This window comes from Cinclus cinclus, chromosome 20 (assembly GCF_963662255.1).
Source record: "Cinclus cinclus chromosome 20, bCinCin1.1, whole genome shotgun sequence".
Taxonomy (NCBI): Eukaryota; Metazoa; Chordata; class Aves; order Passeriformes; family Cinclidae; genus Cinclus; species Cinclus cinclus.
This window is the reverse complement of record NC_085065.1, coordinates 10,360,225-10,378,573: the sequence shown is the minus strand read 5'-3', so window position 1 is coordinate 10,378,573 and position 18,349 is coordinate 10,360,225. Positions and strand designations below refer to the sequence as shown.

At 44.8% G+C, this 18,349-nt stretch overlaps 1 protein-coding gene across 1 annotated transcript in view; it reads left to right on the top strand.

Annotated features, from left to right (window-relative positions):
• Positions 1-18,349, top strand: part of ABCA5 (ATP binding cassette subfamily A member 5) — a 31,772-nt gene that overhangs the window by 5,065 nt on the left and 8,358 nt on the right. Inside the window, exons 6-23 of the mRNA XM_062506095.1 lie at positions 683-824; positions 1,507-1,695; positions 1,968-2,115; positions 2,818-2,986; positions 4,455-4,513; positions 5,939-6,049; positions 6,313-6,488; positions 6,866-6,985; positions 7,733-7,871; positions 8,061-8,151; positions 10,067-10,206; positions 12,859-12,978; positions 14,590-14,791; positions 15,034-15,203; positions 15,727-15,860; positions 16,720-16,857; positions 17,471-17,584; positions 17,823-17,993. Of these exons, the coding sequence (XP_062362079.1) occupies positions 683-824; positions 1,507-1,695; positions 1,968-2,115; positions 2,818-2,986; positions 4,455-4,513; positions 5,939-6,049; positions 6,313-6,488; positions 6,866-6,985; positions 7,733-7,871; positions 8,061-8,151; positions 10,067-10,206; positions 12,859-12,978; positions 14,590-14,791; positions 15,034-15,203; positions 15,727-15,860; positions 16,720-16,857; positions 17,471-17,584; positions 17,823-17,993 (2,533 nt within the window). The remainder of the gene's footprint in view (positions 1-682; positions 825-1,506; positions 1,696-1,967; positions 2,116-2,817; positions 2,987-4,454; positions 4,514-5,938; positions 6,050-6,312; positions 6,489-6,865; positions 6,986-7,732; positions 7,872-8,060; positions 8,152-10,066; positions 10,207-12,858; positions 12,979-14,589; positions 14,792-15,033; positions 15,204-15,726; positions 15,861-16,719; positions 16,858-17,470; positions 17,585-17,822; positions 17,994-18,349) is intronic.

The following is an 18,349-nucleotide window of genomic DNA, read 5'->3' as shown; positions in this document are numbered from 1 at the left end:
TCATTTGAACGTGCCAGAGCAGTCTCAGCAGCTGTTTTTCAATTGTTTCCTCACCCTGATGAAAATTAGCCTGGGCAATAGGATATTTTCTTTTTCTTCCAAATGGTGTGTTAATTTGAAATCGTTGATAGCTGAGGAGATAAAACCAGGTTTTGTTTGACCCTTTCTGGCAGGGTTTTCTCATCTGCACTGAAACAGCCACCTGGGGTGGTTGGGATCATTTTTATTTTCAGTTGTTTCAGAGGTAATGTGTAATTTTTTGTTACCTGGACACAAACCACCCCTGTTTGCTGAGGTCAGAGTTGTTCTCAGACTCTCAGCTCGTGTTTTCCTACAGAGCAGGATTTTATTACCCTGCCCAGCACCCTGCATTAAATTTTAAACGGAATTTCTTGAATTATTGAAACCTACGCCTCTGTTACCCTCTTTTGCCTACACCAGGGAATTAATTATGCAAAAAGTAATGGTGAACCACCTGATTGTGCATCTTCAGCTGCCCTGGCTCTGTGTGTGCCCAGAGCCATCCCAGAGATGTTCCCAATAATCAAAGATTACTTGGGTTTTGTTGCGTGCTTTCCCTTTGGTGCAGCTGTCTGGAATATTAAAGAGGGGTGGGTTTTGCTGTTTGTGTGGCTGGGGATTCATTCATTTTTTTCTGGTTTTTCCCCCCTTTTCTCCCTAGGCTGTCCTGGGTGCTGCTCTACGTGAGCCTGATTTTTGTCATGTCCATCCTCATGGCAGTGATCGCCACGGCCTCGTCCCTCTTCCCCCAGAGCAGTGCCTTTGTCATCTTCCTCCTTTTTTTCCTCTATGGAGTCTCCTCAGTGAGTATTCCTAGCCCTGATCAATTCAGCTATCCCATCCATGGGGGTTTGATGGTTTTTTTCCCTTCCCACCTGGTCTTGTTCTCTCTGCCAGAATATTTGGGGGAAATGTTGTTCCTGTAGGGTTGAGCAGCGTTGGGAATCTGAGCTGCCCTTCCTTGGGTTTTCTCCTATTTGTAGGATGTTGTACAGGTGTCACCCATCACCATGAGACATGCTTTTCCCTCCTGAAATGTCTGAGTTTATAATAATCATAAATAAATAATAATAAAAAAATAATCATCAGGTTTACAAACCCTCCTCAGAACCATTCTGCAGTCTGGGTCCTCTTCAAAGCTCTTGCTACAGAGTGTGATGCTGAAACCATAATAAACTGTCATAGAATTATAAAACAATACATTATAAATATATTTATGTGTCCAGTTGCTTGTCTTAGTTCATAAGAGGAACAGTTGGACTCGATCTTGAAAGTCTTTTCCAGCTGAAAATGATTCCATGATTTTGTGTGGGTGAATGCTGTAGTGACTACAACAGGAAAATAATATGATTGTCAGAGGCAGCTGTGTTAGTTTTTCTGCACAATTTCTATATTATTATTATTATTATTATTATTATTATTATTATTATTATTATTATTATTACTACTACAGTCCCTTCCTGTCTGTTTTCCCCCTGCCCTCAGGTTTTCTTTGCCCTGATGCTGACACCTCTGTTTAAGAAGTCCAAGCACGTGGGGATAGTGGAGTTCCTGGCAACTCTGGTTTTTGGCTTTGTGGGCCTCAACATTGTCCTGCTGGAGGATTTCCCCAAATCCTTCGTGTGGATCCTCAGCCCTTTGTGCCAGTGCAGCTTCTTGATTGGTGTTGCACAGGTAAATCCCCACCTGCCCCTCCAGCAGCAGCCAAGGATCATTTGCAAACAGCCCTTGATGGGGTTTTTAAGTAGATATTTTATTTTTAATAAGCTGGTGATGGTGGAGAAGATGCTTTATTTCATAGCAGTTTAATATCCAGCACTGTAAAGCAGCTGCTATTCTTTGTGTCCATTGTGATCTCAGTCCCTTTCTCATTATCTTGGGGGGTTTTTGCCATGTTTTGCACTGTGCTGTTTTGCCTTTTTGGTGTGTGACATCTCTCCCTGCAGGTCATGCATCTGGAGGATTATGAGGATGGAGCAACATTTGCAAACATCAATGCTGGTCCTTACCCTCTCTGTATCTCTCTGATTCTCTTGGTGCTGGACAGCATCTTTTACCTGCTTGTAGCTGTCTACCTTGACCAGGTGATCCCAGGTAAGTTCCTGACAAAAACTGGGCTGTGAGAGGATCATCCTGAAATCCTGAGTCCCCCAGGCTGGCAGCCCTCCCCTAAATTCTGTGGAGAAAGGAGGTGATGCTGTTTTCACACAGAATTTTACACTTTTTTATCTGAAATAATTTATATTCTATTAAAACTGTGAGGTGTGAGGAGGGGTTTTGGCCTGGCCTTAAAAAGCTTCATTTCCCCCTGTTTCTAGAGGAAAAACTTCCTTCCTGAGTTATCTAAGAAGCCTTTACAATTTCCTCTTGGAGGGCTGGAAATCAAGGACTGCTCTGCCTCTTTCGGTTCTCTCCCTGTGACGGAAGCAGTCGAACCTAAAACACAGAATCAAGTTGTTAATCTCAAGATGAAAGCCTGGTTAAACCCTTCAGCTCTGTTCACCTCCAGTCCCTCTCTTTTTTCTCCCTGCCACGTTTCTCAGTCACTGCTCACTCAGCACTGGGGATTTCTCTGGGGTAGAAGATTTGCACATTTATTTAAATACTCAGCAGAAGTGGAGCCTGCCAGCAGTGGGGATGGGGAATCGTGGCTGGAGCAGGAATTTGGCTGGTGGAATTCCTCAGGAGCAGAGGTGTGGGCTGGCTACAGGAGGAGCTGAAAGCCCAAAGCTGAGGGATGTTTGTGGCCGGTGCTGAGGAATTAATTCATTAATTGCTTTTTGTGCTGTCCCCCAGGGGAGTTTGGCCTGCGCCGCACGCCCTTTTTCTTCATGAAACCTTCATTTTGGTCAAAGCACAGGAAAAACTACAAGGAGCTCTATGAGAGCAGTGTCAATGGCAGCTTGAGCTTCAGTGAGATTGTGGAACCTGTGCCTTCAGAATTCCAGGGCAAGGAAGCCATCAGGTAAGAGCCCCTGCCCTGCTTGGGGGTGAGCAGCTCACCTGGAGTTTTCAGGGCAGGTTGAGAACCAACCTTGTCTCTCCACTCCTTGGGTTCAAACAGCACCTGGACTGCCAGAGCCCCCCACACAGCGAATCCCCATCCTCAGGGCTCTGGATCCAAGGAGAAATCCCTGGCCTTGGGGAGAAGGTTTGGTGTGGGCTGAGTTCCCCTGTCCGGCCCTGCTGCTCTTCCAGTCCCTCTGTTTCTCACTGGGGCCATAAGCAGTTGCAGATGTTGGAACACTGCTGGGAGGGTTCAGCTCCTGGGAGTGCACATTTGAGGGGAAAAAACAGAATTCTGGGTTGGTGGCAAGACTGTGGTGTTCTCCTGGACCAGAGGGGAATTTCATGGTGGTTTTGCCCATCTGTCACATACAAGAGGGTGAAAAAAAACCAGGGAAATGTTGTCCACACTGTCACCTTTTGTGCTGTGCTTTGTGTCACCTCTTGTCCTGCTCTCGTGTGCTTTTTGGGCTTTCTGAGCTGTTTTCAATGGCTTCCTTTTAGCCCTTGTTCCCATCATTTCCCGGGGTGTGTCCTCATGGGAAATGGGGAACTCTGCATCTTCACTCCTGGCTGGCTTCACTAATCTCAAATATTTGAGTTTAGTGAGCAGCATGAGTTTTGTGTTGTCCACCCCACCCACGTCTCTTTGGGCATCTGCCACAGGTTCAGGAGCCCAGTTTTAATCCTGATGTCCCATGGGAACATGGGCTGTTGTTGCATTATTCATTCAGGATTCTTTCGACATCATCCCTCCACCAGCTCCAGCATTTTCACACAGTCTTGTCATCTTTCCATGTGCAAGTTTTATTTTCTTTCCTACTCACTCCCTTCCCCATTACTCACCCTCCATAATCCACTTACCATGCTCATTTTCCAAAATCCATCCTTGATTTGGTGCCTCCAGATAAACTGGCTGTTCTTTTCATTTGAAAGAATGGCAGGGCTGGAAAGGATGGTTTTTATTTATCTCTCTGCTTTCTTTTACCTGATTTTGATCAAGAGCTGTCAGGATTGACATCTTTGGAGTCCATTCTGCTAGCACCTCTTTTCCATCTCATGTCTGTGGAGTCTCCTTTTGTGTTGTGCAACTGCTGGGGGGTAGCTGGGGAGAAGTTCCCTTTCCTCTCTTGGGAAGCCTCTAGTGCATTGTTGCACCATGTGAAAGAGACTGAGATTTGAAATAATTCAACTTATCACCACAGGGAATACCTTAGAAGGTGACCAGGAAAAACTTTCTGGTGCCAGGATGGAGATGGGCCAAGTTTTGGGAGAACCTGTCCAATCTCCTGACTTGCCTCGATGGGTTTTTAACACATCTGGTGCCACATCTGCTTGTCTTGCTGTGGTTGTTGCTGAGTGTTGATGACTCAAAATGCCATGTCAAGGTGCTGAAATAGTTGATGCCATGACGTGTCTTCTTTCAGGATCAGCTGTGTTCAGAAAACATTCAGGAAAAAGGGGGAAACCGTGGAGGCTCTCAGAAGTAAGAACATTTCAGCTTTTTAGCTGCTCATGGGATGCAGAGGAGCAGTAGCTGAGTTGCTCAGTGATCTTTTGTGTTTTGGTTCAGGCTGGTTTTGGTTTCTTTTGGAGGGGTGGGGCCCTGGAGCACGAATGCCAGATGTGCTTGTGCGTGTCCTCTGTCACACAGTGGTGTCTAAACTAGCACCCCAAAATGAGCCCTTCATCCCTAAGGAGTGCCTGCTGGCATCACCCCCAATTCCTCCTCTGCCCGTGCAGTGATGTCATCTCCCCTGCCCCTCCTCCCTGGTGCTGTCACCTCCTTTCCCTGGGTGCCTCTGAAAGGTGGCCACCCCCAGTGGGTGTGGGACCATCCCGGCCTGGCCTGGGGTAGGAGAGTGTGAATGAAACCAGGCAGAGTGGGAATGCAACCCTACATGTGAACATTTGGGTTGGGCATTTGGGATGAACATTTGGGTTGGGCATTTGGGTTGAACATTTGGATTGGGCATTTGGGTTGGGCACTTGGGTTGAACATTTGGGTTGGGCATTTGGATTGAACATTTGGGTTGGGCATTTGGGATGAACATTTGGGTTGGGCATTTGGGTTGAACATTTGGGTTGAACATTTGGGTTGAACATTTGGGTTGAACATTTGGGTTGAACATTTGGGTTGGGCATTTGGGTTGGGCATTTGGATTGAACATTTGGGTTAAACATTTGGGTTGGGCATTTGAGTTGGGCATTTGGGTTGGGCATTTGGATTGAACATTTGGGTTGAACATTTGGGCATTTGGGTTGGGCATTTGGATTGAACATTTGGGTTAAACATTTGCGTTGGGCATTTGGGTTGGGCATTTGGGTTGAACATTTGGGTTGGGCATTTGGGTTGGGCATTTGGGTTGAACATTTGGGTTGGGCATTTGGATTGAACATTTGGGTTGGGCATTTGGGTTGGGCATTTGGGTTGAACATTTGGGTTGAACATTTGGGTTGGGCATTTGGGTTGAACATTTGGGTTGAACATTTGGGTTGAACATTTGGGTTGAACATTTGGGTTGGGCATTTGGGTTGGGCATTTGGGTTGAACATTTGGGTTGGGCATTTGGGTTGAACATTTGGGTTGAACATTTGGGTTGGGCATTTGGGTTGGGCATTTGGGTTGGGCATTTGGGTTGAACATTTGGGTTGGGCATTTGGATTGAACATTTGGGTTGGGCATTTGGGTTGAACATTTGGGTTGAACATTTGGGTTGGGCATTTGGGTTGGGCATTTGGGTTGAACATTTGGGTTGGGCATTTGGATTGAACATTTGGGTTGGGCATTTGGGTTGGGCATTTGGGTTGAACATTTGGGTTAAACATTTGGGTTGAGGCTGGGGCAGGAGCTGGCTGAGGGAGCCAGGTTCCCACCCTGACACCTCCTTTTGCTGTGCCCTGGGAGCAGATTTGTCCTTTGACATCTACGAGGGGCAGATCACAGCACTGCTGGGGCACAGTGGCACCGGGAAGACGACGCTGATGAACATCCTCTGCGGGCTGTGCCCTCCCACAGATGGTGAGTGCAGGGCTGGGGGAGCCCTGCTTCCAGACCAGCCCTGACAACCTTAGTGGTTATTCCAGCATACACCACATTTTTCTTTGGATAAAACCCGAAAGAGCCCACCTGTAAATCCTGTCCACGCCAGGCTGTAAACTTTTCTCTGCTGATTCCATTTCCAGTGGAGATTTTCCAGCCCATGGCAGGGGTTGGGAATGAGATGAGTTTTAAGGCCCGCTCCAACTCAATCCATTCCATGATTTGATGTTAATTTCTTGCAGGGTTTGTCTCAGTCTATGGGCACAGAGTGTCTGAGATTGATGAGATGCTGGAGGTGAGGCAGATCGCAGGGGTGTGCCCCCAGTCTGACATCCACTTTGACATTTTAACTGTGGAGGAGAACCTCTCCATCTTTGCTGCCATCAAGGGCATCCCCCAGAACGATTTGATACAAGAGGTAACTCACCTGGCCACGGCTGTTGTGTTACGTGTACATTTTTAAATCAAAATATCCTTGCAGGGTTTTGCTTTTACAGGGAAATATTGCTTCATGGTGCAGTGCACGAAGAGGTACAGCAGATATTTAGGCAAGGATAAACTTTTGGGTTTTCCTAAGATGAAAATGCCCATGAAATGTTTTAAAGCTGGCATTTAGGTCCAGTTACAGACACCATTAAACTTTGTGTATAGGTTGTGCAGTTCAGATACAGAACACACTGGGAACCAGCAGCAGTTAATTTGAATGTTAATTGTTGACAGTCTGGTTTAAATAAAAAAAAAATTTATAGTTTGTTTTTTTAAAAAACAATAAATGTGTTTCTTGGCGTTTTCAAGGTGCAGAAGGTGTTGCTGGATTTGGAGATGCAGCCCATCAGGGACAATCAAGCCAAAAAATTGAGTGGGGGGCAGAAGAGGAGGCTGTCAGTGGGAGTTGCTGTTCTTGGGAACCCCAAGGTGAGAGGAATTGAATTATTCTCACCTTGGTGTTGCTGATCCATGGAAGGCTTGGTCTCTCTCGTCAAAACCAAGTAATGCGCAAAATGCAGAAACTGTTCCTTTAAGAGCCTTTTTTTCTTCATTTATGGTTTAATTACAATCATTTTAATCTCTCAACCTTTGTTCTTGAGGCTCAGGTAACAGCAGCAGCTTTGGATTTGATCTCTGGCAAATAAATCATGTGGCAAAGTTTTGTGTGTAATTTCTGGCAGGTAACATTTATCCCCCAGCAGTGAAATTGTTGGATGCTTTTCTTCCAAAGCCATCCAGGAGCTGGGAGCAGGAACAGAGCCAGAGAGCTCTTTTGTGTTCCAGCTCTGTCATTTCTGTTCTGTGAGGATGGGGACTGCTTTGAGATCTGTGGTTAAAAATGATGTGTGTGACAGTTCCTGGGGGTTTTAAAAGCAGGTGTGTGCCTTTAACCCTTAGCAGAAAGAGTGAATCCATGGCTAAGTTGTGATTCGACCACATAATTCTGTTGGAACCAGTATAAAACAGGCTGTGGCATAAATTTCTTACAGGATTTTTCCATTTTCCACAAGAGGAGATGGATTTATTCAAAGCACAGTGACCAAAGCTTGTTAGTCTGGGACGTCCCCTGTTTCAGAGCAGTAACTGGCAGGTTTCAGACAAACCCTTCTGGCTGTGCTGGGGAAGGATTGCTGAGCTCAGAGCTCTGGAGAGCCCTGCTGGTTTTGCCCGCAGGTTTTGCTGCTGGACGAGCCCACGGCAGGGATGGATCCCTGCTCCCGCCACATCGTGTGGAACCTGCTGAGGAGCAGGAAAGCCAAACGTGTGACTGTGTTCAGCACCCACTTCATGGACGAGGCTGACATCCTGGCTGGTGAGCCCATCCCATCCCATTGTCCCATCCCATCCCATTGTCCCATCCCATCCCATTATCCCATCCCATCCCATTATCCCATCCCATTATCCCATTATCCCATCCCTCCCCTCGCTGTGGGATCCACAGTGGGATCTGGGAGGAAATCCTGCATTTTGTGCTCCAGAGGGACCCTGCTTTCCTTTCCAGATCGTAAAGCTGTGATTTCCCAAGGGATGCTCAAGTGCCTGGGCTCTTCTCTGTTCCTCAAGAGCAAGTGGGGCATTGGATATCGCCTGAGGTAGCTCTGGCACCGTTCTGGTCCTTAGGGGCCACCTCCCCTCTCTGGCCTTACTCTCCTCTGCTGGAACCCCTAAGAGATCTAGTGCTTTTGGTTTATTAATTGGAGATTTTTTGGTTAAAATTGTATTTATTAATTGATTTATTAGTATTTATCTCGTAATTTGATTAGTATTTATATATAATTTCGTTATTTACATGGTTCGTTATTGGAATTATTATAGCTGTGTGTTTTTATATATAATTCACTTATGTATGTCTATATATCAATTCATTATTATTAAAGTTTTTATTTTAATTTAATATTTAGTATTTAGTAATTTGATTAGTATTTTCATAAAATTCCATTATTCATAAATGTATAATTATTATAGGTATTATAATTATCTAATTTCTAGATATAATTTACTCCTATATTTTATTACCTATATGTAATTCATTTATATCTTTATATTTTATATATTTTAATATATAAAAATGACATACATTTATATATTTTTATAGCATAACTTATTATTATATTATTATAAAAGCATTTTTTATAAATTAGTATTTAATTAGCATTAGTATTACTGTTAGTATTACTATTGGTATTACTATTAGTATTACTATTACTGTTAGTCTTAGTATTAGCATTAGTGTTACTAATTAGTGTTACTATTTGTGTTACTATTAGTATTAGTATTAGTGTTACTATTTGTGTTACTATTAGTATTAGTGTTACTAATTAGTGTTACTATTAGTATTAGTGTTACTATTATCAGTATTTGTGTTGCTATTTGTCTTACTATTTGTGTTGCTATTACTGTTACTGTTACTATTACTTAGTATTAGTATTAGTGTTAGTGTTAGTGTTACTATTATTATCCATATTAGTTTTACTATTTGTGTTGCTATTGCTATTACTATTAGTATTAGTATTTGTGTTACTATTTGTGTTCCTATTGCTATTGCTATTGTTATTACTATTACTGTTAGTGTTAGTATTAGCATTAGTATCAATATCAGTGTTACTATTTGTGTTACTATTAGTATTAGTGTTACTGTTATTATCAGTATTAGTGTTATTGTGTTACTATTTGTGTTGCTATTGCTATTAGTATTGCTACTGGTATTGGTATTAGTATCAGTATTGGTATTGGTATAAGTATTAGTATTAGTATTAGAGTATTAGTGTTAGTGTTAGTGTTAATGTTACTATTATTATCAGTATTAGTTTTACTATTTGTGTTACTATTTGTGTTGCTATTGCTATTGTTATTCTTATTACTATTAGTATTAGTATTACTATCAGTATCAGTGTTACTATTTGTGTTGCTATTAGTATTAGTATTAGTGTTATTATCAGTATTAGTGTTATTATTTGTGTTACTATTTGTGTTAGTATTAGTATTAGTATTAGTATTAGTGTTACTATTGTTATCAGTATTAGTGTTACTATTTGTGTTACTATTGCTATTGCTATTAGTATTGGTATTGGCATTAGTATCAGTATTAGTATCAGTATCAGTATTACTATTACTATTACTATTACTATTACTATTACTATTACTATTACTATTGCCATTACCATTACTACTACTTTATGCAGTACATTTTACTTAAACTTACTAATTTTCAACACCCACATTCACAAAAACACATATTTCACTTTCTCAACGACTTAATAAACCATCACTTCTCAAACCTAACCCTTAATTCATTTTGTTCCAACATAAAAAGAAAAAAAAAAATTCGACAACTCTTTAAAAAAAAAACAAAACAAAACAAAAAAAAAACCCATAAATTAACCCAAAACCATCGCGACACCCCCGAAAAAAAAAATCCTTTTAACCCTTTGAAGGGTACGGCTGAATATTTAGGGCCGTGCTGGTGCTGTCACACCTCCAACCCCAAATGCTGCTGGGTTTTTTCAGCATGCACATCGATGCCTACTGCAACACGGAGGCCACCACGTCTGTGATCAGGCAGCACATCCCTGCAGCCAGCCTGCTCCAGGAGAGCGGCGAGCAGCTCGTCTACAGCCTCCCCCTCCGCGACATGGACAAGTTTGCAGGTTTTTAGGGTTTTTTTTTTTATGGGGGGGACGGGGGTGGTTTCTGGGATTCGTGTGTTTTTAGAGTTAGTTGTGGGGTTTTGTAAGGATTCGTGGGGTTTTGTGGGTGTTTGTGGGGTTTTGTAGGGATTCGTGGGGTTTTGTAAGGATTTGTGGGGTTTTGTGGGTGTTTGTGGGGTTTTGTAGGGATTTGTGGGTTTTTGTAGGTGTTTGTGGGGTTTTGTAGGGATTAGTGGGGTTTTGTAAGGATTCGTGGGGTTTTGTGGGTGTTTGTGGGGTTTTGTAGGTGTTTGTGGGGTTTTGTAGGGATTCGTGGGGTTTTGTGGGTGTTTGTGGGGTTTTGTAGGGATTCGTGGGGTTTTGTAGGTGTTTGTGGGGTTTTGTAGGGATTAGTGGGGTTTTGTAAGGATTCGTGGGGTTTTGTGGGTGTTTGTGGGGTTTTGTAGGGATTTGTGGGGTTTTGCAGGGATTCGTGGGGTTTTGTGGGTGTTTGTGGGGTTTTGTAGGGATTTGTGGGGTTTTGTAGGGATTTGTGGGGTTTTGTAGGGATTAGTGGGGTTTTGTGGGGATTTGTGGGGTTCTGTAGGGATTTGTGGGGTTTTGTAGGTGTTTGTGGGTTTTTTTAGGGATTTGTGGGGTTTTGTAGGTGTTTGTGGGGTTTTGTAGGGATTCGTGGGGTTTTGTGGGTGTTTGTGGGGTTTTGTAGGGATTCGTGGGGTTTTGTAAGGATTTGTGGGGTTTTGTAGGTGTTTGTGGGGTTTTGTAGGGATTTGTGGGTTTTTGTGGGGATTTATGGGGTTCTGTAGGGATTTGTGGGGTTTTGTAGGTGTTTGTGGGGTTTTGTAAGGATTCGTGGGGTTTTGTGGGTGTTTGTGGGGTTCTGTAGGTGTTTGTGGGGTTTTGTAGTTATTTGTGGGGTTTTGTAGGGATTTGTGGGGTTTTGTAGGGATTCGTGGGGTTTTGTAGGAATTTGTGGGGTTTTGTAGGGATTTGTGGGGTTTTGTAGGTGTTTGTGGGGTTTTGCAGGTGTTTGTGGGGTTTTGTAAGGATTTGTGGGGTTTTGTAGTTATTTGTGGGGTTTTGTAGGGATTCGTGGGGTTTTATAGGGATTTGTGGGGTTTGGGGACAAGTTTGCAGGTATCTGTGGGGTTTTGTGGGGATTTGTGGGGTTTTCTAGTCATTTGTGGGGTATTGTATCTACTTGTGGTGTTCTGCAGGGATTTATGGGGTGTTGTGTTGCAGGGATCAGTGACTGCATCAGGGAATGTTTACGAAGCGTGGCTTGAGCCTGATGTTTTTTGCTAAAATGCCAATTGTGCCTTTATGGTTTTATGGATTTGTTAATTTTTGGGGGGGTGGTGAGTCTTGGGGGGGGGGTTTGTCACATCCCGCAGTGAGGGGTGAGGGTTGTGGGTACCCAGCAGAAGGGCTGGGGACGTGGCTCTGTGATGAGGAGACCCTTCCACCTGAGCATCCCCTCGTCCTGCACGGTCACCATCCCCTTCCAGAGCGTTCCAAAGAGCAGGGCTGACCTGCAGAAGGGAGCAGGAAAGTCCCAAATCCTACAGAAATCCCACAAAAACCCTACAGACTCTTGGGAACTGCAAATAGCATCGTGTCACTGCCTTGGAGTTGCGTGGAGGGAGCAGAGGGGAGGGTTTCACTAGGTGGCAGCAATTATCTGAGGATAATTGGGCAGGGCTCCTTGCTGGCATCCCAGGAATAAATGGAATAAACCCCGTGCCCTTTGCACCATGTGGGAAGCCAAGGGAGCATCAGCATTGATGGGAACGTGCAGCTGGTATTCCATAAATGTTTATTTTTTTTTTTTTTTCCTGCTGCATTGGAGTTAATGATTTATGTGCCTTGGCACTGGGTGCATTTCTGCAAAAAGGCTGAGATTGAATCAATTCCCCCAAACTATTTCAGGAAGAAGCCAAGGTTGGGAACGCAGCTGGGACAGGGGAAATTGTGGAGGGCTGAGGAGCATTGTCAAATAATCCAAGTGCTCCCCCCATTTGATACATCTGAATTTCCCTTCAGCCTCACCTTGGCTCTGAAGTTCCTTTTTTTTTTAAGTCCTTATTTCATAGGATTGACAAAAACCCAATAATATTTTTCACCCCAAGGTGCTGTTAAGTTCTCCCTCTGAGCTTCACGCTCTGTGCCCTGTCCAGCATCTTCTGCCTGCTTAACCTGGCCTTAAACATCTGGGAATTCTTTTTAATATATATATATAGAGAGGTATTTTTACAGAACTAAAATGACTCAGTGGTTTTATTTCTGAGATCTTTGTGCCTGGGCAGGGATTTAGACAATTTGTCGTGGGTGTGATTTTTCCAGGAGAGTTCACCTTGAACCTGCCCTGAGGAAACTTTGGGCCCAGGAGCTTCAGGATGCTGAGACAGTTTTCAGAAGCACCACGACTTCAGCAAAACCACATTTCCTGAGCACAGACACTGAAATTTAGTGCTAAAAGGAGCCTACCCCACCTTGGTTCTCAAACCACAACCTGTGCCTTCTGATTTATTTGCTATTCCCACATCCCTGCTTGTTGCCACCAAGCAGGAAGGTTTTTGGGGATGTATGTGATGTGCCTGAAGGGTTCTTGGCAGTGCTGGAGCAGAGTTTCAGAGCTGCCTCTGTCCCTAGGTTTGTTCTCTGACCTGGACACCCATTCCCACCTGGGGGTCATCACCTATGGTGTGTCCATGACCACGCTGGAGGACGTGTACCTGAAGCTGGAGGTGGAGGCAGAGATTGATCAAGCAGGTGGGAAGGACCAGGGCTGGTTCCCTTGGCTCCTCTGTGTTGTGTTTTAATCTTCATTTTTTCTGCCAGGGTCAGGATTAAAAGCTCAGGATGGTATTTCTTGTTTATTAATTCTTATCTATATTACAGTCCCACAGACTGGGAGTTCTGCAGTACTTCAAGCTAACAAGTTAAAAATGGAGACATCTCTCTCTCTTCTACGAGGCCTTTTAAGGACCAACTGTCCAATTAAGAAAAGCCACCAAAATTATTTTTACTTTTAACCCAAAAAGAAAGTAAAAAAATTCTCAGTGACCAGGTTTCCACCACCCCTCAGCTTTGGTTTGGTCTCAGTTCCTGTGGAATTGTCACTGCCAGGAGGAGGGAACAAGAAAAATGTCCCTCACAGGGTCCTGCTCCAGAATCTGGGGACCCTTGGGTTCTCACAACATTCCAGGATGTTAAAATTCAGCCTGGAAACCAGGAGAAGGCAGTGAATTGGGTGGGGAGTGATTCTGGGAGCATCCAGGGACAAAGCTTTTTAACTTATTAATTTTTCATCCAGCCAGCTTTGCTTTACAGTTTACTTGCCTTTTAAAATGCCCTTTACTTTCCTAATGGAGTTTGATTTCAAGAAATTATAAATGTGTGGGATAAAATTAATTTTCAGCCTTTTGTGTGAACAGTAGCTGCACTTAGGGCTGAAACAGCTCAGCTTGTCTCACTTTAAATTAACTTTCAGTCCAAATGAAAAGCTGGGACTGCTTAATGCTACTCCAGAATGAGTTAGTTGTTTGGGTTTTTTTTAATGTCAGTTTTGAATGGTTTGAGCTGTTTTAATTGTTCTAGAGCTTTCTGTGTGATCCAGAATTATTAGTAGGAGTAGATGTATGGACTCTGTAGTGACATTATGGAGATTACTCCCTAGTGAGACTGACTGCCCTGCTGCACAGGGTTCCTGTGTCGGTTTAAGAGGATTTAAGAGCAGAATCTGCAGGTGCTGAGTAATGCAGATGCACTCATAGGCCAAGGGTATGAAGCTGGGGCAAGCCTGCACCTTTTGGTGGCAAACTTTTGGATCATCGATGCCCAGGGTGATTGGGACTGGAAGGGGCTGCCCAGGGAGGTGCTGGAGTCTCTGTCCCTGGAGGTGTTCATGGAATGGAGGTGGCCCTTGGTGCCATGGTCACAGACTGGACTCAAAGCTCTTTTCCAGCCTAGTTGGATCTGTGATTTCAAACACCAGGATTTCCCAAGGAAATGCTCCTTTATTTCTGCTGTCTCAGCTTTAATTATCTGCCACGTGTGTGGTTGGGCTGGATCAGTGTCACTGACCTTGGGGTTAAACTGAGGGATTGGGATGGGATAATGGGATGGGATGGGATAATGGGATGGGATGGGATAATGGGATGGGATGGGATGGGATGGGATGGGATGGGATGGGATGGGATGGGATGGGATGGGATGGGATGGGATGGGATGGGATGGGATGGGATGGGATGGGATGGTGAGGTGACCTCTACAACAGGAAGATCAAGGAGTCTCTGGCCCCTGGCTCCACCTGCTCTCCCCTTCCCAGCCCCCAGCTCTGTCAGAGCACCAATCCCTGGTGTTCTCTCTGCCCTCTCTCAGATTACAGCGTGTTCCACTCGCAGCAAGCGCAGGATGAGATGGATACCAAATCCCTGGATGACATGGAGCAGAGCCTGCTGGTGCTGTCTGAGGCCAAGGCACCAGCCATGAGCAGCTCAGCCCTGTGGAAGAAGCAGGTTTCCACCATAGCCAAAGTGCACTTCCTCAGTCTGAAACGGGAGAACAAATGTGTCAGAGTTATGTGAGTCCTGGGGCTTCTGAGAGTCCCCAACCCTGTCTGAGTGACCCCAGAGAAAGCACATCCTGTCCTTCATTTTTCCCCATAGTTGCATTTTTTAACTAGCAAGTGTGGAGCTGTAATTTCTGTTAATAAATAGGTTTTTGGGGGGTGAGGGAGGTGTTTGGTTTTTTTAACAGCGTGCAGAGAAAATGGGGTTGTCTTTCACTGAATTGTAATAAACCTCAATCTTTTATTTCTTTCAGGTTGTTGCTTTTCCTCATTTTCCTTGTAGTTCAGATTTTGTTGTTTTTCATACACCACATCATCAAAAATGCTGTAGCTGCTATCAGGCTCTCCCCAGATCTGTACTTGCTGAAGCCTGGGGAGAACTATCACAAGTACAGGAGTCGGCTCCTGCTGCAGAACTCCACAGGTAGGGCAGCAGCTCCTGTCTCCACTTCTCTCCTCCTCCCCATTCTTGGGCTTGGGAATGAACTTTTTCCTTGGAATTAACCCAGATGAAGAGTTTCCAAGTGCCCAGGGGTGGTAAATTGTCAGTTAGTGCCACGGAGTTTGGTTTGGAGATCCTTCTCCTACCTCCATGATTTTGTTCTTGCTGTGTCAGAAGATGATTCAGGTGAAAGAAGTGGCCACAAACATTGAGATAAATCAACATTAAAATCCTGCTGTAAAACATCTGGGAAATTTCCTTTTTCTTTCAACTGAGGATGCTTTTAAAGTGCCCAGCAGGAACCCAGGCAGTAGAAACCAGCACCTGTTTGAGCTGTGCATTGATAATTCTATATAAAATCCTCCAGGCTGCTGCTGAGGAGGGGTTTGAAGGACAGGGAGATGTGGCACTCAGGGACATGCCTTAGGGGCAGGGAGTGGCTGGATTTGCTGATCCTGAAGGTCTTTCACAGCTTAAATGATTCCGTGTTGTTTTCTGTCCCCAGAGTCGGATATCAGTGACATTGTGCACTCCCTGGGGAGCATGAACATCCTCTGGGAGATGTTCAATGACAGTGATTATGTCTCAGTGGCACCTCACAGTGCAGCTCTGAACGTGTTTGCCCTTGAGTCCAGGCAGGTAAGGCACACACTGCCTGGGCTGTGCCCAGCTGCTGGGGCTGGCTTGTGGAATTCCCACCTGAAAAGATTATTATCAAATAATATCGTATAATAATGCTTATACCAGATGCTGAAAAGAGGGCAGAGTGGGAATATTAGCAATAATTGATAGCATAATTATTATTACAGTAAGCCAATCAAAATTCCATCCCCTTTTCTTCCCCACAACGACACAGAAAGCCAGGAGAAATATTCTACTTCACAGGACACCTGGCAGAGGAAATTTTTATGTTGTTTTTTTTTTTTTAATTTGTACTGACTGAATTGCAGTTTGACAGAAGTATAATTCCATGGTTCTCTCATGTGTAAAGAAAAATCAGTTTCCTGGGCTGTAGGTGTTTACAGTAACAGGAAGAGCTGAACTTTGGGATCATATTTAATCCCCAGCAAGGGAACTGCTTTACAGTGTGCCAGCTCTAAGCTCTTGTTCCCATTTTCATTCCCTGACACTCTGCCATCAGTGTGACAGTGCAGCCCTCAGCTGCTGCACATCTTTGCCTGTCTGCTTTGAAATCCATTAGCAGGATCATCCCAGAGCAGCTCCTTGTGTGTTTTGTTTCCCAGACTGTAATTGTCTGGAGTGCCATTTGTCAGAGTGTCACTGCTCTGTGAAACATGCTGGGAATTTATTCCCAGGAACTTCTCCTCTGAGAGCAGGAGTTTTCCTGAATCAGGCTGTGTGTGACGAGCACCCTGAGCAGCCCAGAGCTTCCTGCAGAGCACTTGGTTATGCAAAGATTTATCCCAGTGTTCAGGTTGAATTAAGGAGAGCCCTCTCAGGGCAGAAGGATTAATTCAGCACGTATTTTTCTTCCTAGAATTATGTTTTCAACATCATATTCAACAGCACCATGGTGCATTCCCTGCCAGTTTTGATGAATATTGTCAGCAACCTCCTCCTGCGCAGTTTGAACGTGACTGAGAGCATCCAGATCTGGAGCAACCCCTTGATTCAGGTGAGCAGCTCCCAAAAAATCACCCTGGGACACTGGGGGGGGAGGGCAAAGCATCCCTGGGAGGGAGGGGCAGTGCAGAAACACTCCACAAATCAAGGGAAAAGCTGCTTGGGACTCTCTGTGGGGTTTAGGAGATGTGAAAGGTTCGTTTTGCTCTGCAGATTGTGGAAGGGGAGGAAGGAAGGGGCTTGGAAAGAGGATCTTGTGTCAGGAATTTAAGGTTGGGTGGGGCTTGGAGCAACCCCGGGAAGGAGTTGGGGGTTGGAATGAGATGATCCCTACGGTTCTTTCCAGCCCAAGCCATTCCATGATCCTGTGAAGTAATTCATTTTAAGTTTGTTGGAGGTTGCCTGCAGTGTTTGGTCTGGAGGGGCCTTTGGGAGAGGAGAGGACCTGCTGCAGGAGATAAATACTCCGAAAGTTCTTCAGTTATTATTTATTCCTCATATAAATACTCCCACAACATCCACAGGTGTTTTTCTTCCTGCTGCAGCTCAGGTGATCTTGACATCCACAGACTTTTTATTTCAGCATTCACAGCCGTGTTCCAACTCCTAATGCAGCATTCTTTTGGTCACAACCTGGCATTGAATAAATGTGATTTCTATCCCAGGATCTTCCAGACACAATTTTCAGGCTGGAGATCTATTTTGAAGCCGTGTTACTGGGGATCATCATCACTGGAATGCCACCCTACTTCGCCATGGACAACGCAGAGAACCACAAGGTAACACCCAGGTGTCCGTGCAGAGATGCACAGGGGGTTAAAAATCCTGGGATGTGGGGGAAGATCCCAAGAGGGGTTTAAACAATGATGTGGGCAGCACTGGGGTGAAGCAGGTTTGGGAAAAGCTTTTCTGTGCAAAGCTAAGCTTGGCAATAACAGCCTAACGCAGGCGCGGATTCGCATAAGGTTAATTTGAATTCAAATGTGATTAACGCTGTGTTCCCTTGCCCTGTTGCAGATCAAGGCTTACACCCAGCTGAAGATTGCAGGGCTCTATCCCTCAGCTTACTGGACTGGCCAGGCTGTGGTGGATCTGCCTCTGTTCTTCTTCATCCTCACCCTGATGATCGGCAGCCTCTTCGCCTTCCACTACGGAGTTTATTTCTACGTGGGCAAGTTCCTGGCTGTGGTGAGTCTGGGCTGGGGTCACAGGAGGGTTACCTTGTTTTCTTACAAGTCTTCCATTTTCCTTACTTGATTCAGCTGAATTTTTCCCATGGATGCACAGGGAAAACGCTGCTGGCACAAAGAGTATTTTTCATGGGGAAAATGGCTCAAAGTTGGGAGTTTCATTCAGGACTGGAACGAAATAAAGCAGCGCCAGGGGAGGTTAAGGTTGGGCACAGGAGGAATTTATTCACAGAAAGGGTGGCTGGCACTGGAAGGGGCTGCCCAGGGAGGTGCTGGAGTCTGTCCCTGGAGGTGTTGAAGGAGTGGCCCTTGGTGCCACGGTCTGCTCGGTCACGGGGTGGACTCACACCTCAA